This window comes from Melospiza georgiana, chromosome 33 (assembly GCF_028018845.1).
Source record: "Melospiza georgiana isolate bMelGeo1 chromosome 33, bMelGeo1.pri, whole genome shotgun sequence".
Taxonomy (NCBI): Eukaryota; Metazoa; Chordata; class Aves; order Passeriformes; family Passerellidae; genus Melospiza; species Melospiza georgiana.
This window is the reverse complement of record NC_080462.1, coordinates 1,265,861-1,289,981: the sequence shown is the minus strand read 5'-3', so window position 1 is coordinate 1,289,981 and position 24,121 is coordinate 1,265,861. Positions and strand designations below refer to the sequence as shown.

At 44.2% G+C, this 24,121-nt stretch overlaps 1 protein-coding gene across 2 annotated transcripts in view; it reads left to right on the top strand.

Annotated features, from left to right (window-relative positions):
* The first annotated feature begins 302 nt into the window (after positions 1-302).
* ASH1L (ASH1 like histone lysine methyltransferase) overlaps positions 303-24,121 on the top strand; it is a 64,611-nt gene continuing 40,792 nt past the window's right edge. For both annotated transcript variants that reach the window (XM_058042725.1, XM_058042724.1), the window contains exons 1-3: positions 303-378; positions 11,675-12,210; positions 15,588-20,349. In XM_058042725.1, coding sequence (XP_057898708.1) covers positions 11,791-12,210; positions 15,588-20,349 — 5,182 coding nt within the window. In that variant the 5' untranslated portion in view covers positions 303-378; positions 11,675-11,790. The remainder of the gene's footprint in view (positions 379-11,674; positions 12,211-15,587; positions 20,350-24,121) is intronic.

The following is a 24,121-nucleotide window of genomic DNA, read 5'->3' as shown; positions in this document are numbered from 1 at the left end:
CCCTTTCCCGACCCCTTTTCCCGGTGGGCGTGACCTGAATAATGAGGGGCGTGGGTTATCGGTATATTTACATATTTAGGGGCGTGGCCAATACGGGGGCGTGGCCGTCACACCCTCTGCCCCGCGGGGGTGTGGCCGCGCTGGAGGCGTGGCCGGGCGCGGAGGGGGCGTGTCCGGCGGCGGGGGCGTGGCCGTGCGCTCGCTCGCGGCGGAGCAGGAGCCGCCGCCATTTTGGTTCCGCCGCCTCGCTCGGCTCAGGCCCCGCCGCGGCGGCCGCTCGGTCCCGGTCCCGCCCCGGCCCCGTCCGCGCCCGGGCGGCCGCGGGGATGCGGCGCGGAGCAGCCCGTGCTCGGCCCCGGCCGCGCTGCCGCTGACACGGTGAGGAGCGGGCGGGGACTGGGACCGCCTCAGGCCCGCGGCCCGGGGGGAGGGGAGGCGCGCTGGGCTCCGCCGCGGGGCCGCCTCGCACCCCCCCCGCATCTCCCCGGTATCCCCCGCGCTCCGCAGCCCCGCTCCGGCCGCGGCGGCGGCCGCGGGGGATCCCCGCTGAGGGCGGGGGATCCCTGGGGGCGGCGGCGGGGGGGGGATCCCCGGCAGGGCCCGGAGCGCGGCGTGGAACCGGAGCGGGAGCGGCGCGGGGCGTCCCCGGCGGCCGAGGGTGGCCCGGGGAGTCCCCGCACCGGGAGGCACCGGGAGGCACCGGGGAGCCCTGACAGGCGCCGCGGCGAGGGGCGGGGGATCCCCGCTGGCGGCCGGGCCCGCTGACAGCGGCGGGGCTGCGGGAGCCGCGCTCGGCCGGGCCCGGCGGCTCCGGTGGCACCGGGGGCAGCCCCGGGGGCCCCTCGTGGGTCCCGGTTCCCTGCGGAGCGGGGCCGTGCCCGGGGCTGCGCATCCCCGAAGTTTCCCCGGGCACGGCGCGGTCCTGCCCCGAGTGACGGGCGGATCTCGCTGCCAAATATTGATGCGGTGGTTTGGGGTCTTTTGGGGTTTTTTGGGATGTTGGTTGGTTTGTTGGGTCAGTGCCTTGTAGACTTTGCGATCTTCCTTGTCCAAAATGCTACTTCGGAGGTTTATTCCGTTTTATTTATTATTTCATTGCGTTTTAAATCCTGTCTTAGCTTTATTGGCGGTGATTTGGGTTCAGGTGGTTGAACCTTATCTTGGCATTTCTCATTAAAATCCAAAACGTGTTCCCATCCTTGTCCCTCTCTTCCTTGCTCTCTTGACTTCCTAACTCCTGCTTTGGCCCTCGGTTTGTGGTTCTGCACGCTGTTAATTATGGAGCAGGGAGCTGCCTGGAATGTGGGTTTCCATCCCATGGCCTGGGGACACGAATTCACTTTCGGTGTTGTCAGAGCCACTGGGGAAAACTGGAGCTGCTGGGAGCAGGGACAGAACCTGTGGCTTCACCCCCATCCCATCAAATCTCCTCAATTTTCATTTCCAGCCCCTTTTTCCCTGCTTTGTTTCAGCTGTCCTCCTTGCTAAGTATTTTAAATTCCACCTGCACTTGTTTTCCAGGGGTTTGGGGTGAATCCTGTGCTCATCTTGGGATCATCCCTGGCAGCAGGGACAGAACCTGTGGCTTCGCCCCCATCCCATCAAATCTCCTCAATTTTCATTTTCAGCCCCTTTTTTCCTGCTTTCTTTCAGCTGTCCTCCTTGCTAAGTAATTCAAATTCCACCTGTTTTCCAGGGGTGAATCCTGTGCTCATCTTGAGAGCCTTGGGATCATCCCTGGAGCTGCTGGGAGCAGGGACAGAACCTGTGGCTTTACCCCCATCCCATCAAATCTCCTCAATTTTCATTTCCAGCCCCTTTTTTCCTGCTTTGTTTCAGCTGTCCTCCTGGCTAAGTCATTTCAATTCCACCTGCACTTGTTTTCCAGGGGTTTGGGGTGAATCCTGTGCTCATCTTGGGATCATCCCTGGTTCTGGTGGCAGCTTTGGGAGCAGGGACAGAACCTGTGGCTTTGCCCCCATCCCATCAAATCTCCTCAATTTTCATTTCCATCCCCTTTTTCCCTGCTTTGCTTCCCCTATCCTCCTTGCTAAGTATTTTAAATTCCACCTGTTTTCCAGGGATGAATCCTGTGCTCATCCTGAGAACCTTGGGATCATCCCTGGACCTGCTGGGAGCAGGGACAGAACCTGTGGCTTTGCCCCCATCCCATCAAATCTCCTCAATTTTCATTTCCAGCCCCTTTTTCCCTGCTTTGTTTCCCCTATCCTCCTTGCTAAGTAATTCAAATTCCACCTGTTTTCCAGGGGTTTGGGGTGAATCCTGTGGTCATCCTGAGAGCCTTGGGATCATCCCTGGTGCCTCTGTGGGAAGCAGGGAAATTCTGGCAGCTGCTTGAACATATGGGGAGAGATGGGCTCTAAAATCATCATCTGTCTGCCTGCTTGAGTTCTTGAGGAGTGTTCTTACCCAAAGCTTTTCTCAGCTGGCTGAGAGTATGAAAGAGATGCTTTCCTTTTCTTTTTTTTTTTATCATTTGAAACAGTTCTAAGTCTGAAACATCTTGGTTTAAAAGACAAAATTACCACAATTTCTTTTTGGGCTTGAATTCATTGCTGCAGTCTCCTAAAAAGGTTTGAGTGATGGTAACCAGTGACAAAATTTGAGTTACAATTTCCAGAAGAAGCTTTTTTTTTTTTGAAGTTGTTTTCAAAAGTTTAAAGTCTCCTGAAGGATATAAAAATGATATAAAAAGGATATAAAAAGTTTTTTCCTTGGTGGAAGAGACAGACATATTGGTAAAAATGGCAGTGCTGTTGTGACAAGTGAAAAGTGGCAATAGCACATGGAGTCACTGAATTAAAGTTATTTTAAAATAGATGTTGTTTTCTATGGGATTGTTGGCTGTTTTAAAATGAAATTAATTTAATTTAATTGCTGTTGTGGCCATCTTCTCCCCCTCCAATCTCCAGCTTGCAAAGGGAAAAAACTCAATCATGAGACTTTTTGTGATTGTTCTGAGAAAGCAAAATCTGTGTTTGTCCCTGGTTTTGTGTCCCTTACCTGTGCACAGGTGGCTTGGGAATAACCAGAGGATTGAAAAGGGAAGTTCTGGTTTGTTGTGACCCTTATCTTTTACAGGATGGATAGAAATAAATGGATTTTATCCAGAAAAATCCCCTGGGTGTGGAGACACCTCCTGCCTCGCCCTGTCCAGCTGGGATCACATTTTAGGAGAATTCCCAAACTGCTTTTCCCTCACTGATGTTGGCACTCACAGCCTGAGGGTGGAGGAACTTTGCTCCACACGGATTTTTATGCAGATTTTAGCAATTTTTGCCTTTATTTCCATATGAATAAGGAAGCAACAGAATCACCCTGCACCTCCAAATCCAGCCTTGTGATTAAACCTGAGGCCAGCTTAAAAATCTTAAAAATCTCAGCTTAAAGGAGAAACTCTGAGATCTGCTTCCCAATTTTCCTCCCTTTGGAACATTTTTCCAGGGTGTTTTTTGGATCTATCCTCTGCTTTCCCCCCCCCAAAAAAATCTGTGTCCTGTTCCAGGTGCTTTCCCTGAGCTTTCCTCTGCTCCTGTGCAATATTCTTCCTGACAGGACAGCTCCCCTGGGAATTCTGTCTGTCAGAAATAAAAACCCAGCAGCTCCTGATTGGGAAGGGTTTTATTTGTTACCTCCTGTCAGGCAAACTTTATTCCTGAGAAATGTTTTTCATTTCTAAACATTTTAAAGATGCTTGTGCAGGTGATCCAAGGGCTTTGAGCTCCTGTTTCTCCTATTCAGTAATTGTGATATAGATAAATATTTTAAGGGTTTTATTCTACTTTTTATTTCTCTTTTTTGAGTGTGGTTTGTATTCCTTAGCAAGGAAAAGTAGACAAGGAATCTGAGAGGGGACAGGAAACTTTATTCCTGAGAAATGTTTTCATTTCTAAACATTTTGAGGATGCTTGTGCAGGTGATCCAAGGGCCTTGAGCTCCTGTTTCTCCTATTCAGGGATTGTGATATAGATAAATATTTTAAGGGTTTATTCTACTTTTTATTTCTCTTTTTTTGAGTGTGGTTTGTATTCCTTAGCAAGGAAAAGTAGACAAGGAGTTTGAGAGGGGACAGGAACTTTATTCCTGAGAAATGTTTTTATTTCTAAACATTTTCAGGATGCTTGTGCAGGTGAACCAAGGGCTTTGAGCTCCTGTTTCTCCTGTTCAGGGATTGTGATATAGATAAATATTTTAAGGGTTTATTCTACTTTTTATTTCTCTTTTTTGAGTGTGGTTTGTCTTCTTTCTCCAAAACAAGAGGACAAGGAATTTGAGATGTGAGAGGAACTTTATTCCTGAGAAATGTTTTAATTTCTAAACATTTTGAGGATGCTTGTGCAGGTGATCCAAGGGCCTTGAGCTCCTCTTTCCCCTTTTCAGGGATTGTAGAGAAATACTTTAAAGCTTTATTCCATTTTTTAGTGTGGTTTTGTCTTCTTTAGCAAGGAAAAGAAGACAAGAAATTTGAGATGGGACAGGAAACTTTATTCCTCAGAAATGTTTTCATTTCTAAACATTTTGAGGATGCTTGTGCAGGTGATCCAAGGGCTTTGAGCTCCTATTTCTCCTGTTCAGGGATTGTGATATAGATAAATATTTTAAGGGTTTATTCTACTTTTTATTTCTCTTTTTTGAGTGTGGTTTGTCTTCTTTATCCAAAACAAGAGGACAAGGAATTTGAGATGGGAGAGGAACTTTGTTCCTGAAAAATGTTTTCATCTCTAAACATTTCCAGGATGCTCGTGCAGGTGCCTTGAGCTCCTGTTTCCCCTGTTCAGGGATTGTGATGTAAATAAATAATTTAAAAGTTCATTCCACTTTTTATTTCACTTTTTTGAGTGTGGTTTGTCTTCCTTAGCAAAGAAAAGAAGACAAGGGATTTGAGAGGGGACTGTGGGAGGCCACAGAGTCAGTAGGAATATTCTGAGAGTCAGGAGCAATATTTTGGGATTTCTAACACTTAGCTCAATTGGTTTTCATGTCCCTTGGAGCTGAAGCAATGAAAAGAGCCAAAAGAAAAAATTTTCACCTTCCAAATGTGCCTTGACAGTGAGATTTGATCAAGAAAGGCAGCAGAGGAATGAACAGAGGGGGAAATCTCAGTTAATTTTGCTGAGGGGGTGTGGGGACACATGTTTGGGATGTGGGATTTTCTTTCTGGGAAAGCAGAGGGACAGCAATGGGCAGAAAGGGCTTGGGATGTGATATCAAGGGAATAAAGATGAATTCCAGGAATTAAAACTGGAATTTTAAAGCAGGCATCAGGGAAATCATGAATGAGCAGCACTCAGCTCCAGTGGCACGTGTCAGAATGGATGTGTAAATGTTTCACGGGTGATTTTTTGGGGGAAGAACAATTTCAGGAGGGATTTGAGATCTGCAGAAGCTGAGGGCAGGAGTTTGATGTGATTTCCTTGTCTGGTTTATGATTTGAGAGCCCTTGCAGGGATTTGGGACTGGGTGGTTTGCAATCAGCAAAAGTTTTGTTACCCTTCAATCCCATCTGTCAGAGTAAGACTTTCTTCTGACCTAGAGATGGGGCAAGTGAGAGGTGTTTTAAAAACTTTTATTTTGTTTTCAGTGTCATGTGAAGGGTGAGACAACATAGATGTTAAAATTGTAATCAGAAATTAACTATTTCTTAACTACAGTGTATTATAATGGTTTAATCTGACAGCACCATGAGGGATAACTCAGAACAAGACTTGGAATATAAATGTTATAATCATAAATTAATATAATATACTGTAGTTAAGAAATACTTATTTAATCTGATAGTTTGGGTGAGGGATAATTCAGAACAAGACTTGGAATATAAATGTTGTAGTTATAGTCAGAAATTAACTATTTCTTAACTACAATTTTTTATAATGGTTTAATCTGACACTGTTCATGAGGGATAATTCAGAACCAAATTTGGAATATAGATGTTATAGTTATAATCAGAAATTAACTATTTCTTAACTACAGTATATTCTATTATTTAATCTGATACTTTGGGTGAGGGATAATTCAGAACAAGACTTGGAATATAAATGTTATAATCAGAAATTAACTGTTTCTTTACTACAATATGTTAATAATGGTTTAATCTGACACTTTGGATGAGGGATAAATCAAAACAAGACTTGGAATAGAATTATGATCAGAAGTTAACTACTTCTTAACTACAATGTATTATAATGGTTTAATCTGACACCACCATGAGGGATAACTCAGAACAAGACTTGGAATATAAATGTTGTAGTTATAATCAGAAATTAACTATTTCTTAACTACAATTTTTTGTAATGGTTTAATCTGACACTGTTCATGAGGGATAATTCAGAACAAAATTTGGAATATAGATGTTATAGTTATAATCAGAAATCAACTATTTCTTAACTACAGTATATTATAGTGGTTTAATCTGACACCATGGACGGGTGATAATTCAGAGCAAGACTTGGATTATAATTATAATCAGAAATTAACTATTTCTTAACCACAAAATATTATAATGGTTTAATTTGACACTTTGGATGAGGGATAAATCAAAACAAGACTTGGAATAGAATTATGATCAGAAGTTAACTACTTCTTAACTACAATATATTATAATGGTTTAATCTGACAGCACCATGAGGGATAACTCAGAACAAGACTTGGAATATAAATGTTATAATCATAAATTAACTATTTCTTAACTACAGTATATTTAATTATTTAATCTGATACTTTGGGTGAGGGATAATCCAGAACAAGACTTGGAATATAAATGTTGTAGTTATAGTCAGAAATTAACTATTTCTTAACTGCAGTATATAATATGGTTTAATCTGACACCGTCGATGAGGGATAATTCAGAACAAAATTTGGAATATAATTATAATCAGAAATTAACTATTTCTTAACTACAATATGTTAATAATGGTTTAATCTGACACCACCATGAGGGAAAACTCAGAACAAGACTTGGAATAGAAGTGTTATAAATATAATCAGAAATTAACTATTTCTAAACTACAATATATTATATGATTTAATCTGACACCATGGATGAGGGATAACTCAGAACAAGACTTGAAATATAAATATTGTAGTTATAGTCAGAAATTAACTATTTCTTAGCTACAATATATATGATTTAATCTGATACCACCGTGAGGGATTACTCAGAACAAAACTTGGAATATGAATGTTATAATTATAATCAGAAGTTAACTATTTCTTAACTACAATGTATTATAATGGTTTAATCTGACACCATGGATGAGGGATAATCCAGAACAAGACTTGGAATATAATTATAATCAGAAGTTAACTATTTCTTAGCTATAGTGTATTATATTATTTAATCAGACACTTTGGATGGAGGATAGTTCAGAACAAGACCTGGAATATAAGTATTATAATCAGAAATTAACTATTTCTTAACTACAATATATTATAATGGTTTAATCTGACAGCACCATGAGGGATAACTCAGAACAAGACTTGAAATATAAATATTGTAGTTATAGTCAGAAATTAACTATTTCTTAGCTACAATATATATGATTTAATCTGAAACCACCATGAGGGATTACTCAGAACAAAACTTGGAATATTAATGTTATAATTATAATCAGATGTTAACTATTTCTTAACTACAATGTATTATAATGGTTTAATCTGACACCATGGATGAGGGATAATCCAGAACAAGACTTGGAATATAATTATAATCAGAAGTTAACTATTTCTTAGCTATAGTGTATTATATTATTTAATCTGACACTTTGGATGGAGGATAGTTCAGAACAAGACTTGGAATATAAGTATTATAATCAGAAATTAACTATTTCTTAACTACAATATATTATAATGGTTTAATCTGACAGCACCATGAGGGATAACTCAGCACAAGGCTTGGAATATAGATGTTAAAATTATAATCAGAAATTAGCTGATTAGGACCTGATTAGTTAATCCTAATCAGGATTAACTGATTGGCAATTTGTTGAGAGTAATTAATGGATAAATGAATGAGCTGCTCTGTGTTTGTGAGAGCCATCCCTTTGTTTTGGGATGGTTACTGATCCTCTTGTGAGCACCTTTCCTTTGCTCTTTGCCACTCTGCATTTTGAGTTTCTGAAGGTCAGTGTGTGAGTCTTGCTGTTGGTTTTGTATTTGAAGCTGATTAATTAATTTTATTTGGGAGGAAATGTCTGGATTATTGGCACTGCTGTGCACTCCGGGCACTAGAGGAGGAAAGAGTTGTGTGAGCACAGATTTGATGGCATGTGGGGCTCCTTTTCTTTTCCTTGGACTTGAATAAAACAAATTCAGGCTTTAGCTCAGGATTATTTACCTGCTGGCCACTTTTCCTTGCACATTGATGTACATGAAAAAATCCATTTTTAGTGACATGGTGAGTCCTGTTGGACTGACATTGCCCTGACTCACTTTCTGTGGCCATGTCACACTGCTCAAACCCTTTTTTTCCTCCTTGTAAAATGGAGATTTTATCTAATTACCTCTGTTCTTATGAGTAATAATTGCAGGTTTGATTGCTGAGGATGTGTGGAGCTGGAAATCCAGAGCTGCAGCTACAAACCCCATGAATAACGTGCGCAGAGCACATGGAAATAAATTTATTTTCTCTGAGGACTTAGCCAGGGAAGCCTGGCTTTGTGACTGGCTGCATTTCTTCTGTCCCCACTAATGCTGGCATCTGTCCCCAACCTGTGTCCCCTGCAGCTGCCTTGGTGTCACCTTTCACATTCCTGGTCCTTTCTCCACCCCAAACCAGCTCCTTGCTGCTGCTTCCCCAGGTTTTGTCTGCCCAGGATGCCAAAAATCCCAGAAAAGCTCCCTGAGACCTTGATCTGAAACTCATTTTGAGCTCATGGCATCTTCCCATGCCATTGCTCACAATTAATGACTCAATAAATGATTTCATGACTGTAGGGAAGGTGAGGACAGAAGATTCAGGCTGGTTTGGTGCCCCGTGATGCACTTTAGGTTTTTTCAGACCTGTTGCTGATCCATTTCATTTCAAAAAATGATAAGCGTTGAAGATATTTCAACATTTTCTCCTTAGAATGCCCCTCACAACAAATAACTTTTCAGGAGCTTGCAAGAAAGATGGAGAGAGAATTTAGAAAGGTTTGGGGACAGGATGGGAGGAATTGCTTTTGGCACAGGGTGCCCCATCCCTGGAAGGGTTCCAGGACAGGTTGGGCACGCTGGGTTAGTGGAAGGTGGCAGGGGTGGGATGAGGTGATCTTCAAAGCCCAAACAGTTCTGGGATTTTGGCATTTTTGATTTTTGTCAGCATGATAAAATGCCAAGGAGCACAGGTTTGGTTTGTTCTGTGGCAGGGAGGGAAGCTCAGGGTCTGGGGACCCTCACAGCCTTAGAGCTGACTCCAATTTGCTGTAGTTAAGATGATCCCCTCTATTATTTTCTGCTGAATAAATCAATTTTCTATTCCTGTCAGTGTCTGTGCTGGTGGAAGTGTGGCCTTTCCTCTTGCCCTGCCTCAGGAAGCACAATCTGTGTGTGAATGTTTGGCGTTGGCATCTGTTCCCCCATTCCTTCTCTCCCTGAGCTGTGGATTCTGGGCTGTGTTTGTAAACTGATGCCCACGTGGCTCAGGCTCAGCTTTCCTGGTGCAAAAGAATGGAATTATTTTCCTCCAGATAATTAATTAATTAATGATGGTCCTCAGATAATTAAATCCAGAATGTTGCTGGGATTTGGGTGCTTTCTCCTGGCTTTCATTTGCCTGCAGCTCTCCCAGTGAATCCATAACCTGCAAGATTTGGATTAACTGGGCTCTGTTAATAAATAAAAAAATTAATTCGATGCTCAATATTAAAATCTGTAGCCATCATTTGAAATGTCACATGGATAATTTGGAAATTATAATAATCACATACTTTTTATTTTTCACTTATTATTTAAAAGAGTTTCACAGATAAATTGTGGTTTTGAAGGAGGTGACTGGAAGTGTTGGTGTCTTAGAACATCAGCTGCTGTGCTTGTCTGAAGTACCATTGTTTGGGTTTATATATTATTTTTATATTGGTTTTATATGTTATATATTGGTTTTATATATTATTATTTATATATTTGAGGTAGATATTATTTATATATTGGTTTTATATATTACATATAGGGTTTATATATTATTATTTGTGTATTTTAGGTAGATATTATTTATATATTGGTTTTATATATTATATATAGGGTTTATATATTATTATTTGTGTATTTTAGGTAGATATTATTTATATATTGGTTTTATATATTATATATAGGCTTTATATATTATTATTTATATATTTGGGGTAGGTATTCTTTATATATTGGTTTTAGATATTATATATTGGTTTTAGATATTATTATTTATATATTGGTTGCATATATATTAGTTATGTACTCGTTTTATATATTATATATTGGTTTTAGGTATTATATATAGGCTTTATATATTATTATTTATATATAGGGGTTATATATTATATATAGGTTTAGATATTATTTATTTATTGGTCTTATGTGTTGCTATCTTAATATTGGTTTTGTATATTATTATATCAGTTGGGTTTATATATATTATTTATATATTGGTTATATGTCTTATTATTTCCATATTGATTATATATTATTATTTACGTATTGGTGTATATATTATTATTTACACATTGGTTTTATATTTTATTTATATATTAGTTTTATATATTATATATATTTGATTTATATATTCTTATACATTGGTTTTATATATATTATTTATATATTGGGTTTATATATTATATATATTTGGTTTATATATTATAAAACCAAAATATAATTTTGGGTATATATATATATATTTGGTTTATATATTATTATATATTGGTTTTATATATATTATTTATATATTGGTTTTATATTTTATTTATATATTTGGTTTATATATTATAAAACCAATATATAATTTTGGGTATATATATATATTTGGTTTATATATTATTATATATTGGTTTTATATATATTATTTATATATTGGTTTTATATATATTATTTATATATTGGTTTTATGTATTATATATTGGTTTTAGATATATTTATATATTGGTTTTATATTTTATTTATATATTAGTTTTATATATTATTTATATATTGGTTTTATATATTATTATACATTGACTTTATATATATATTATTTATATATTGGTTTTATATATTATATATTGGTTTTATATATATTATTTATATATTGGTTTTATATATTATATATATTTGGTTTATATATATTATATATATTGGTTTTATATGTTATTATACATTGACTTTATATATATTATTTATATATTGGTTTTATATATTATATGTTGGTTTTATATATATTATTTATATATTGGTTTTATATTTTATTTATTTATTAGTTTTATATATTATTTATATATTGGTTTTATATATTATATATATTTGGTTTATATATTATATATATTGGTTTTATATGTTATTATATATTGGTTTTATATTATTATCAATAATAATAATAGTAATAATAGTAGTAGTAGTAATAATAATAATAATAGTAATAATGTATTGGTTTTATATTTCTCTATTGTTTTTATTTCACATTAATTTCTGCTAGGAAATCCAAGTTAATGCTTTCTGTCTTTTCCTCCCACAGAGTGAAAGATGCTGACTGCCCATAGTGGACCAGCTCTCCTGAGGAACAGATCTCTGTAAATCTTCCCTAAAAAAAAAAAAAAAAACCAAAAATCACCAGAAGGCAAATATTGTGTGATGGACCCTCGCAATACTGCTATGTTAGGCTTGGGTGCTGATTCTGAAGGGTTTGCTGGCAAAAGCCCCTCTGTGGCAAACATTGGCACCTTGGTGGGCACGGGGGAAGCGGAGCTCGAGGGCTGCAGCCAGGAGGAGGAGGAGGGGAGGAAGAAGAGCAGGGAGGGCAGCGCAGAGAGCGGCAAGAGCGACGCTCTGGGCGATGCGCAGCAGCAGTTCTCCGTGAAGGAAACCAACTTCTCCGAGGGAAACCTCAAACTGAAGATTGGCCTGCAAGCCAAGAGGACAAAAAAGCCTCCCAAGAACCTGGAGAATTATGTCTGCAGGCCTGCCATAAAAACCAGCATCAAGCAGCCAAGGAGGGCTCCCAAGAGTGGGAAGATGACAGAGGAGAAGAACGAGCACTGTCCTTCAAAGCAAGTGAGTTTTTTTTTCATTTGGGGTCATTTGCAAGTCATGGTACATTTAAACTTGGGTTTAAAACCTTCCTCATCTCTGCAGCACTGTGTTCTGCTGCTTTTCTGTCTAACCTCTGATACTGAGGTGGCTGGAGTTAGAAATGGTTTTATTTTGTGGGCCATTAGGAGGAAAAAATGCCCTTTGACAGTGTGCCAGTTTGTTGTTTCAACAGCAGTGAAAGATGATTCCCGTGTTCATTTCTGAAAAGTGCTGGGGAGATTTTTAGTCTCTTTTCTGTAGCAAAGTGGAGAGGTCTGGATGTCTTGTCTCTCTTGAGATGGGGCTCTGGATGTGCTGTGCTTGAATTTCTATTTTTTCCTACCTGTTACCAGCACTTGTTTTGCTGTGTCTCACCTGTCACTGCTCAGGCAGGGGCTGAAAAGTAAAATAAACTTTTCCAAATGAATTAAAAACCAGCCTGGTGATAACTGCATGGAAAGCAGTGGCTGGAGAGATGTGCCAGGGCTTTTCCAAACAGCAGCAAGTAGCCCTGCCTTGAGGATTTGTTTTTCTGATCTCCGTGATGTAATCAGAGCAGATAGGGAAAACAGGAAAAAATGGCAAGGATTACAAATATAATTGCATAGATGCTGAATTTTTGAAGGGTTTGGTTACAGCCTGCTCTTTTTTTTCCCCCATAAACATAAATTTTTTTGGTAATTAAGGTTAGAAAATACCTGTGTGGTAGTGCCAGGGGAATCCAGGGAATCCCTGCAAGTTGGAGCCCTTCCTTTGCAGGGATTTTCTGTGCAGGCTGTTCCTGCTCCAGAGCTTCCCAAGGCTGAAGCATTTCCATTTCTGCAGCCTGTGTCCTGTCCTCAGGGCTCCCTGCATGGATCAGTCCTGGCAGAGCCTGCCCAGGGCAGGAAAATTCCTCTCTTTGTGCTGAGGTGGTGTGTGCCTGGCATATATGAGTATATTTTATTTTTTATTTCGTTTTTTTATGCAACCTTCTCCAAAGGAAACATCTCAAAATATTTCTATTAAAAGTTACTGGATGAAATTTTGCTCTTCAAAATTTCCCTCCAAAATGATTCTGTTAATCATGCTGATTATTAAGTAGATTTATAGGGGAAAAAAAAATTCCCCAATAAGAATTTTGGGTTTAAAAATGACAGACTTTTTTCGACTTCTTGTCTGACATCTCACTAGATGCTTCGTGTTCTTTGAAATAATTCTCAGTGTGCTTGGAAAGCTCACTCACCCTTAGATGAGAAAACTTTCCAGGGCACACTCGTTCAGCTTTCAAAGGATCCGTGTTTGATGCTAAAGTCTTGTTTTCAAAATCCTGGCATCTTGCTCAGATCAAAGCTGCTGTTTGGAAGGGTTTTGTTAGTTATATATTTATTATTGAAGTGTCTTTTCAAACTTGCAAGCCCTTTGTTTGGAAAAGGAGGTGAGCAGGGAAAAGCAGAGCCTGCCAAGAAGTGTTGGATACCCAGTGAGGGCACCGCAGAACCTGGCCCAGGGGTGGCACAGCACCCAGGAGGAGCAGGAAAAAGAATAAATAATGTGGAATGTAAACACAGCCATGAGGAGCTGAATTCCCAAGTCAGTGTTTAGGTGGATGTTTTGAAGTCTGCTGAACAAAGGAGATTTTTCTTCCAAAGTTCTTGCCAGAATTGCAGGCTGGAGGAGGAGGAGGAGGAAGCTCTCTGAAGGCTTTAACAGTCATTAGTGACTCTCTGGCACTCAGAGCCTGCCCCAGGGAATTCCAGGAGCGTTGGATTGCAGGCTCAGGGCGGTGCCATGCTGACTCAGGGGTTTCCCTGTGCGTGCCAGGCCTGCAGGTGGGCACAGAGAACCCCCCTGTGCCCTGGATTTGGGGTGCAGAGGCTCCCCCATTCCCCACACAGCTGCTTCTCCTCTCAGCAGTGTCCAGCTGGATCCAGGCTGCAAATTCCTGCTTAAGTGCAGCTGAGTGAACAAATCCTTCAGGATCAGCACCAAAATTTGCTGTTCAGAGGAATCCAGGCTGTTTCTTCCTTCAGCATCCATAGGAACAGCTCTGGGGTCAGGTGCTGGAAGTGCCTTTGCCTTATGAGTTTTTATGGCAGAGGGATGAAGAGCTGTGGCATTGGTGTCTTTCTCTCCATATTTTGTGTTTGTTCTGGGAGGTCTCAGGAGGTTTCAAATTGGGAATGAAATCACAGCATCACAGTGACTTTGGGCTGGGAGGATCTTAAAGCCCAGCTTATTCCACACCCCTGCCATGGCAGGGACACCTTGCACTGTCCCAGGCTGCTCCCAGCCCTGTCCAGCCTGGCCTTGGGCATTGCCCGGGATCCAGGGGCATCCACAGCTGCTCTGGGCACCTGTGCCAGGGCCTGCCCACCCTCACAGGGAGGAATTTCTCCCATTTATCCAACCTAAATTTACCCTCTGTCAGTTTGAAGCCATCCCAGTGCTCCAGTCCCTTCATCAACCTCATGGCTTCCTCTGGACCTGCTCCAACATTCCCATGTCCTTCTGATGCTGGGGACATCAGAACCATGGGCAGAATTGTCATATAATTAGCATTATTCCCTTCCATTCCCAGCCCCTGCACTGCAGAGATGTGTTGGGCACTGTGTGTAAAGAATGTCCTTCCAAAATAAAAGATGAATTTATTGAGATGCTCTCAGTAAGATTTATGATGTGTTGCAGTTTTGATTTTAACCTTTACAGAATAAATTTCAAGTTTGGCTAGGTGTGAGTTTCAGTTATTCCATTTGTGTGCATTATCACCCCCTTCTCCTCTATTTGCAAACAGAATAATTTGACTTATTTTATTTTGTTTATTTTTTTGATTGTCAGTGTTGGGCAGGGAGGAGCAGCTGTTGGTGCAGGGGCTGGGGGACAGTGCCAGCCCTTCCCTTCCAGGGCACTGCTCAGCTGCTGCTCAGCACCATGTGAGCTCTTCAAGTGCTCTCACACTATAAATAGCCCAGCACTTTGTTGGTAGTGAGTTTTTATTAATAAACATCAACAGTATTTTTGGAGGATATTTTTAATAATCGGGGGACAGATTAAATGGTTTTTATTTCCGGACTGGGAGGGAGTTTGGGTTTTGTTAACATCAGCAAAGCCTCAGCGTGTCCACCATTAAAACATTTTGGTTTAAAATATGAATTATCACTATTATTTGCTGAATGTGTTTATTTTATTATGCCATTATTTAAATTACTGATATTACTATTGTTTTGTTTGAAATTCATGGGATCATTCAGCCTCTGTTTATACAGTAACCTTGATACCAGAGCAAGTGTTAATCACCAAAACATAAAAAAATACTGTGTTGCTCAAAGTGATACTTTGTACCCTGTTCCTAAAGACTTTTTTTGTTTATTAACTTTTAGGACCCTTCCAAGTCTTACAAGAAAGCTGGAGAAGTTGCACCAGTTGAGTTACACGTGGAAGAAGGTATCGAAGTAGAAACAACCCCTTTATCTAAGAAAGTTTCCCCATTGCATTCTGAAATGACAGATTATATCAAATCATCTCCTCCAACCCTTATCAGTAGCCATAACTCTGATTTAAAGGATAGAACAGAAATTAACGGAGCAACAACTGTCACAGAAAAATTGGCTCAACTTATTGCAACTTGTCCTCCTTCCAAGTCTTCCAAAACCAAGCAGAAGAAGCCTGGGAGTGGAAATGGAGCTACATCTGGTTTGGTGAAAGACTCTGGGAAGAAGCTGCCAGGAGCTGTAAGTGCGAGCGGGTTGGTCAACAAAGATTTGGTGAAGAAGCTGCCAGGCTCTGGGATTGCTGTTGGCTTGGTGAACAAGGACTCAGGGAAGAAGCCATTGGGGATTGGCAGCGCAGCCATATTGGTGAACAAAGACTCTGGGAAGAAGCCCCAAGCAATCAGCCCCTTAATTGGATTGGTTAGCAAAGACTCTGGGAAGAGGCCTCCAGGCATCAGCACTCCAACGGGGTTAGTCCACAAGGATGCAGGAAAGAAGCAGCCAGTGACCAGCAGCTCTGCAGTTGGGTTGATCAGCAAAGATGTGGGGAGGAAACTTGCAGGGATCAGCCCTCCAACTGCCCTGCCCAGCAAGGAGCCTCTCAAGAAGCCAGTAGGGATCAGCACTCCAGCAGGATTGGTGAGCAAGGATGCTGGGAAGAAGTTGTTGGGAATAAATAATCCTACAGGTCTGCTTAGCAAGGATTCTGGAAGGAAGGTGCCAGGCACTGGGAGCAGCACAGCTCTGGTTAACAAAGACTCTGGGAGGAAGACACCAGGGATTGGCAGCCCCATGGGGCTGGTTAGCAAGGAGCCTGGGAGGAAGGTGCCAGGAATGAGCAGTGCTGTGGGGTTGGTGAGCAAGGAGTGTGGGAAGAAGCCAGCAGGGATTGGCAGCCCAGCTGGTTTGGCTACCAAGGACTCTGGAAGTCTGAAAGCAGATTCCCTCGTGCCCTCCTCAGAGCCCTTTAAGCTTCCTTGCAATTCAAACCTCAGCAGCCTTGAAAGCCACGAGCCTGCGGATTTACTGAAGGAAAACACAACCAGCAAAACCTTTGAGAAGCACATTATGAGACAGAGCAAAGAAAGCATCTTGGACAAGTTTTCAATTCGGAAAGAAATTGCTGACGTGGGCAAGGAGATGTTCAGCGAAGGAATGTGTGTTCCACAGGATGCCTACTCATCCAGTGAGAAAGGGATTTACGAAACGTCAAAGCACGAGAAGCAGCCTCCAGTTTATTGCACTTCACCAGACTTCAGGACAGGAGGTGCCTCGGAGGTGTCGACAGCCAAGTCCCCGTTCAGCGCGGTGGGAGAGGGGAATCTCCCATCTCCTTCCCCCACCGTGTCTGTGCCCACCCTCAACAGGAGCCTCTCCACAGCCTCCTCCCAGCTGGCGTCCAACTCATTGCACTTAAGTTCCACGGCAGAGCTCCTGGAAGGCATTTCAGATCCCGTGGGCAAAGCGCCCTTCTCCTCGGACAGCTCCCTGCTGAGCCTGAACAGGACATTGAGCCACACCCTCAGCACTGATTTTAAAGGTGCTGAGAAGGATTTAAGTGATTCGAAAGCGTCTTACGTGGAAACTTCGAGAACAAGTCCTCCCACGGGGAAGAAGCCCATTTTGGCAGCTGAGACAAGCATCCACGCTACTGTCACCCCTTCAGTTGTTAGTTTTACCAGCTTGTTTGGGAGCAAGCAGTTCCTCAAGATCGGTGCAATAGCTGCATCTGAGAAATCCTGCCAAGGAGCAAAAAACCTGAGCAGCACTCAGCAATCAAAGCCTTTAAAGAAAAGAAAAGGGAGGAAGCCACGATGGACTAAAGTGGTGTCGAGGAGCGCGTGCCGGCCTCCGAAGGGTCTGGAGCTAGAAAGGTCAGAGCTTTTTAAAAACATTTCATACAGTGCACTATCGAGCAGTAATTTGGAGCAGGCCAAATTCCTGAAAAACATCGGATCATCCTCGTTTGTGGAGCATGAATTTGTCAAACATCAGTTGCCAAAGCTGAATGAAGCTAATGGGCAGTCCCTGGCGCTGCTGGCTGAGACTGACAAACAAACTCCAAAGTTCTACAGCTCTCACAAACAACCCTCCAGCTTGTGTATGTCGGATGATTTCTTACCTGACATTTACAAACCCAAGAGAGGAAGACCTAAATCCAAGGAAATGCCAGAGCTCGAAGGTCCCCCCAAAAGAACTCTTAAGATCCCAGCATCAAAAGTCTTCTCAGTGCAGTCAAAAGAAGAGCAAGAACCTCCAATTTTGCAGCCTGAAGTTGAAATTCCCTCCCTAAAACAAAGCTTATCAGGACAACCTTTTCCTAAAAAGAGGGGGAGACCTAAAAGGCAGATCCGGTCGTCAATAAAAATGAAACCACCTATTCTGTCTGTGGCACCTTTTGTTGGAACAGAGAACTCGAGCAAGATGGGGCCTGAAAGTGAACAGCACCGACCCAGCGAGTTCTTTGAGAGGAAGGACCAGCTCCGAGGGCCAGAGGAAGTCCAAAGCCCCAGTATTTGTAGCATGAGTGATTTGGAAGTAGACTCAGACAGAAAAGTTGCCAAGAGAAATAATGGCCAGTTAATGAAAACAATTATTCGAAAAATAAATAAAATGAAAACTCTGAAGCGCAAGAAACTCCTGAATCAGATTCTGTCCAGTACAGTGGAACCAAATACCAAAGGGAAGATGCAATCCAAGCTCCACAACACCGTGTCAACTCTTGCTGCCACCTTCGGTTCAAAACTAGGCCAGCAAATCAACGTCAGCAAGAAAGGAACGATTTACATAGGAAAAAGGAGAGGCAGGAAACCTAAAGCCGTCCTGAACGGCCTTTTAGCCAGCAGCGCCGCCAGTCTGACAGTTCTGGAGAAATCTGCCCAGCAAGCTCCCGGCACGTCCCTAGGACAGGTCCTGCCCCACCTGTTGCCCTCGGCGGCCAACCCCTCGGAGATCCTGCCGTCCCCGGTGTGCTCGCAATCCTCGGCCGTGAGCGGCGGGCAGAGCCCCGTCGGCAGCGACGCCGGCTTCATCGAGCCCAGCTCGGTGCCCTACCTGCACCTGCACCCCAGGCAGGGCAGCGTGGTGCAGACGCTCGCCATGAAGAAAGCGGCCAAGGGCAGGAGGAGGTTGTCGCCGCCCACGCTGCTGCCCAACTCGCCGTCGCACCTGAGCGAGCTGACGGCGCTCAAGGAGGCCACGCCGTCGCCCGTCAGCGAGTCGCACAGCGACGAGACCATCCCCAGCGACAGCGGCATCGGCACGGACAACAACAGCACCTCGGACCGCGCCGAGAAGTTCTGCGGGCAGAAGAAGAAGAGGCACTCGTTCGACCACGTGTCCCTCATGCCGAGCGAGACCTCCGCCGTGCTCGGCAACCTGAAGGAGAAGCACAAGCACAAGTGCAAGCGCCGCGGCCACGATTACCTCAGCTACGACAAGATGAAGAGGCAGAAGAGGAAAAGGAAAAAGAAGTACCCTCAGCTCCGAGGGAGGCAGGACCCCGATTTCCTCGCTGAGTTGGAGGAGTTGATAAGTCGATTAAGTGAAATTAGGATAACCCACAGAAGTCACCATTTTATACCCCGAGATTTGCTGCCTACCATTTTTAGGATAAATTTCAATAGTTTCTACACCCACCCTACTTTTCCTTTAGATCCTTTGCACTACATTAGAAAACCTGACTTAAAGAAAAAGAGAGGCAGGCCTCCAAAAATGCGGGAAGCTATGGCAGAAATGCCTTTCATGCATAGCCTGAGCTTCCCCCTGTCCAGCACCGGGTTCTACCCCTCCTATGGCATGCCTTACTCCCCCTCTCCCCTGGCAGCTGCTCCCATAGGATTAGGTTATTATGGAAGGTACCCTCCAACCCTTTACCCTCCTCCGCCCTCTCCTTCTTTCACCACCCCCCTACCCCCACCTTCCTACATGCATACAGGCCACCTGCTCCTCAACCCCACCAAATACCACAAGAAGAAGCATAAACTCTTGCGCCAGGAAGCTTTCCTCACCACGAGCAGGACTCCTCTGCTGTCCATGAGCACGTACCCCAGCGTCCCCCCCGAGATGGCCTACGGCTGGATGCTGGAGCACAAGCACAGGCACCGCCACAAGCACCGGGAGCACCGCTCCTCCGAGCAGCCCCAGGTCTCCATGGACACCATCACGGCCAACAGCTCCTCCAGAACGGTTCTGGAGTCCTTGAAGCGCTACAGGTTTGGCAAGGAGGCTGTTGGAGACAGGTACAAACACAAGGAGAAACACAGGTGCCACATGGCTTGTCCTCACCTCTCACCTTCCAAGGGTTTGCTAAGCAGAGACGAGCAGTGGGTCAGGAGAGAACCTTCGGAGCCCAACTCCTTGGCGCTGGGATTGCAGACACCTCTGCAGATTGACTGCTCTGAAAATTCCCCAGCCCTGTCCCTGGGGGGATTCACTCCCAGCTCAGAGGCAGCCAGCAGCGATGAACACACAAACCTTTTCACAAGTGCAATAGGCAGCTGCAGAGTCAGCAACTCTGCCAGCACCAACGGACGGAAAAAGTTACCGGAGAGCCCCGGGCTGTTCGGCGGGCAGGACACGGCGCTGAGCCGGCCCCTCCGCAAGGAGCCCGTGCCTTCCTCCCTGGAGAAGGCCCTGCAGCCCCTGGCAGGTAAGGGAGATGAGGCTTTCCATGAGTTTTGCTGAGTTTTGTTGTACCAAGCACAGCTGGAGCAGTGGCGGGTGAGGTTTGGGCTCTGCAGGGATCGTTCTGGGGTTCAGCCCTCACCAAGAGCTCTGTTCCATGAGCTTTGCTGGGTTCTCTTGTACCAAGCACAGCTGGAGCAATGGTCAGGTGAGGTTTGGGCTCTGCAGGATCATTCTGGGGTCCAGCCCTGCCCCTGCCCTCACCAAGAGCTCTGTTCTGTGAATTTTGCTGGGTTCTCTTGTACCAAACACAGCTGGAGCAATGGTCAGGTGAGACTCTGGCTCTGCAGGATCATTCTGGGGTCCAGCCCTGCCCCTGCCCTCACCAAGAGCTCTGTTCCTGCAGTGTCAGCACAGGCTGACGTGGGATCTCCCCCAGAGCCACCCACAGCACTCTGTCCCCCTCCCAACAAACTCCTCTTGCTTCCTTCCACGCTAAGGCTTCGCTTTCTCATGCAAAGGTCTTTGCCTTTTCCATACAATTTTAATTTTCTGGAGAAATGAGGGAAATTCTCACAATTTTTGATACTTTCAAAGCCGTGTTTGAAGTCTGCTTGGTTTGGTTCAGACCACCTGTTGCTGCTACTGTTGTGAGTAATGTTTCCATTTAAGAAATTGTTTCCTATTCCTTTTGTAACTCCATTTTGGTGATTTGACAATCTCTGCTACAACAGAGCTTTCAATCCTTGCCTTGAGGCCTCTTGCAACACCTCAGAACAGCTGGGGATGCCTGAGACCAAACCTAGAAATTTTGGATTTATTCATAGTTGGGAAATGCATCTGACAGCCTCGAGCAAAACTGGAACAGGAGGAGCAGGAACAGGAGCTTGTCATTTGCATAATATTGAGGAAAATAAAATAACCTGCAAAGGGCAAGTGCAGCTTGTGCTCCTCCTGCTTCCAGGGTGTGAAGGAAGCCTGAGCTGCTTCTCCCTTCCCTTCTTGCCTGCATTCTCCCTTGGAGTTTAAATCATTGTCCAAAGCCACTTGTGCACTAATATTTCACAGAGCAAGAACTGAAAAATCCCTCCTCACATTCCTGGCTCTCATCTTGCTCCTTCCCATGGGATTCTGATGCCTGCTGCCACCTCCTCTGCTCTGCACACCTGCGTGTGGACTGGGATTTTCTCTTGATTTGGGGGGTTTGTGTTTCCCTGTTTTATTTTAAGCACAAATTCATATTTCTTTGTGCTGGTACTGAAATTACTTGAGGTGGTGAGTGGCGTGTGGAGAAGGCAGCAGAACCATGAGATTGCTTCTCCTGCAGTGATGGAAAGAGAAGTTCCAGGTGCTGGGTCACTCAGAGGGTTAAATGTGGCTCTGAGGAGTGAATTGTGCAGCTCTGGGAATTGAGGAGGGTTTTCCTTTGGGGTGAATGATATCAGCTGGATTTGTGCGAGGAATAACCCAAGGAGGGGGAGAGCAGAGACGCTTTTTGTGCAGGTTCTGCCTGCTCCCTGCCCTGGAAGTTGGAGCGATTCCTCAGGCTGGGATGTCACTTTAGTGAGGTTGGCATTAGGCTCAGTGTCCAGCTCATTCCCAAGGAGCCCCACACCACTTGGAAAACTTAAACCACGTCTGGTACAAAGCCCCAGGAAAGAGAAATGCCAATTGCAGGTGGAAAAGGGATCAGCCCGAGTGCAGGAGGCAGGCAGGGAGGAGAGGGGATCAGCCGCAGTCGGTTCTGCTTCTGTTCCCTCTGCAAGCCCCGGGCCGGGTGTGAGGCTGCTCCTGCTCTGGCTGTCCCGGTCTGGGTGAGGTGCAGGTGCCATCCCCGGGATAACCGGTGTCACCGTGGGCTCCTGGGCTGACCCGGGCAGTCCCAGACCGTGTGTCAATCCCTGACCGAGGGGTCCCTGTGCCGGTCCCTTTCCCCAGGGTCCCTGTGTCTGTCCCTGTGTCTGTCCCTGTTCCGAGGGGTCTCGGTCCCTGTGCCGGTCCCCATCCCGAGAGGTCCTGGTCCCTATCCCAGTCCCGGTCCCTGTCCCGATGGGTCCCTGTCCCAGTCCCGGTCCCTGTCCCGATGGGTCCCTGTGCCGGTCCCTGTGCCGGTCCCAGTCCCGTTCCTGAGGGGTTTCCGCCGTTCCCGTTCCCGCCCCGGGCCGCGGGACCGGCGGGCAGCAGCGCCCCCTGGCGGCGGCGCCGCTCCTCTGCCGCGTCCCGCCGAGCCCGGTGGGGCGGGGGGACCCGAACGGGACCGGGGGGACCTGGATGGGACAGGGGGACCCGAACGGGACAGGGGGGACCTGAACGGGACAGGGGACCTGAACGGGACAGGGGGGACCTGAACGGGATGGGGGGACCTGAACGGGATGGGGGGGACCTGAACGGGATGGGGGGACCTGAATGGGACAGGGGGGACCTGAACGGGACAGGGGGGACCTGAACGGGCCGGGGGGACCTGAACGGGATGGGGGGACCTGAATGGGACAGGGGGGTCCCGAACGGACCGAGGGGACCCGAACAGGCCGGGGGACTGAACGGGCAGAGGGGACTGGACCACCGATGGTGACAGCCCCCAGGACACTGCGGTGACATCCCCCAGGATGTGCCACCCCTTGCCAGCAATGCCATCCCTGCCACCCCCAAATCCTTCCCCTTGGTTTTTTTCCTTGTTATGAATTACAGTCCATTCCCCACTCAGCTCCCGCTGTTTAATTTCAATCCCAGCTCCCAGGGTACTTGGTTAATGTAGATTTTTTTAATTCAATGCATCTTGGAGTTCCTCAGGAGGAAAAGTCACCCTGGAATCACAGACCTGCTACAGCAGCTCCCTGAGCCCAGAGGGGTGGGTGGGCAGCGGGTCAGAATAAAGCAAAACTCATGGGTTGAGATAAGACCTGTTTAATAATTGAAATAAAATTATATGTAATAATAATAAGAGTAGTAATAATTGCCATGAAAAGGACATGAAGGCCAAGAAGCACAAATGATGCCTGGTTCAGGTGCGCTTGGACCTGAAATCTGGATTATTTGTCCTTGGTCCCAGCTAGAGCAGGAATTATTTTGTCTCCCTGCTCTGTGAGGAGAGCTCACCATCCACTGATACGAAACCCAGACCCACACAATAAAACAGCACAGAACCTGAAAAATACAAAAACTAAACCCTGAGGCATCAGTGGGATAATGAATATATAATATTCATTATTAAGATAATTAATATACCAAAATATAGTATAGTAATGAATATTATATATTCACTATTTTGGTGGTATTATTATTATCATTATCATTATCATTATCAATATCATTATCATTATCATTATTTTTTTGGTATTATTATACATAGTGTAGAGTACATATATTATCTATTGTATACTGTATATGTTATACATTATACATTATATACTATATATTATATATTATGCATTATATACTATATATTATTAAATATTATCTACTATTTTTAATACCAAAATAATGAATATATAATATTCATTACTATACCATATTTTGAAGGAAAACAGCAAAAATCTGTTTTTTTGCATCCTGGATTTTATCTTCTATATATTTTCAGTATAAGCACATTCTCCTCTTGCACTACCACGTGCGTTTTTGCTTATCTGGGGTTTTATACTGATCAGAGTTTTTAATATCTCAGCATTTTCATCACTGCAAAACCAGGTTTTTCTATGACATTTTCATGACTCCCACAGCCTTTGCTTTCAGGGAGTAATTGGGATTCTCTGAAAGTTGAAATTTTAGGAAAATAAAGCAGTTTACTGTAAGAAAAAGGG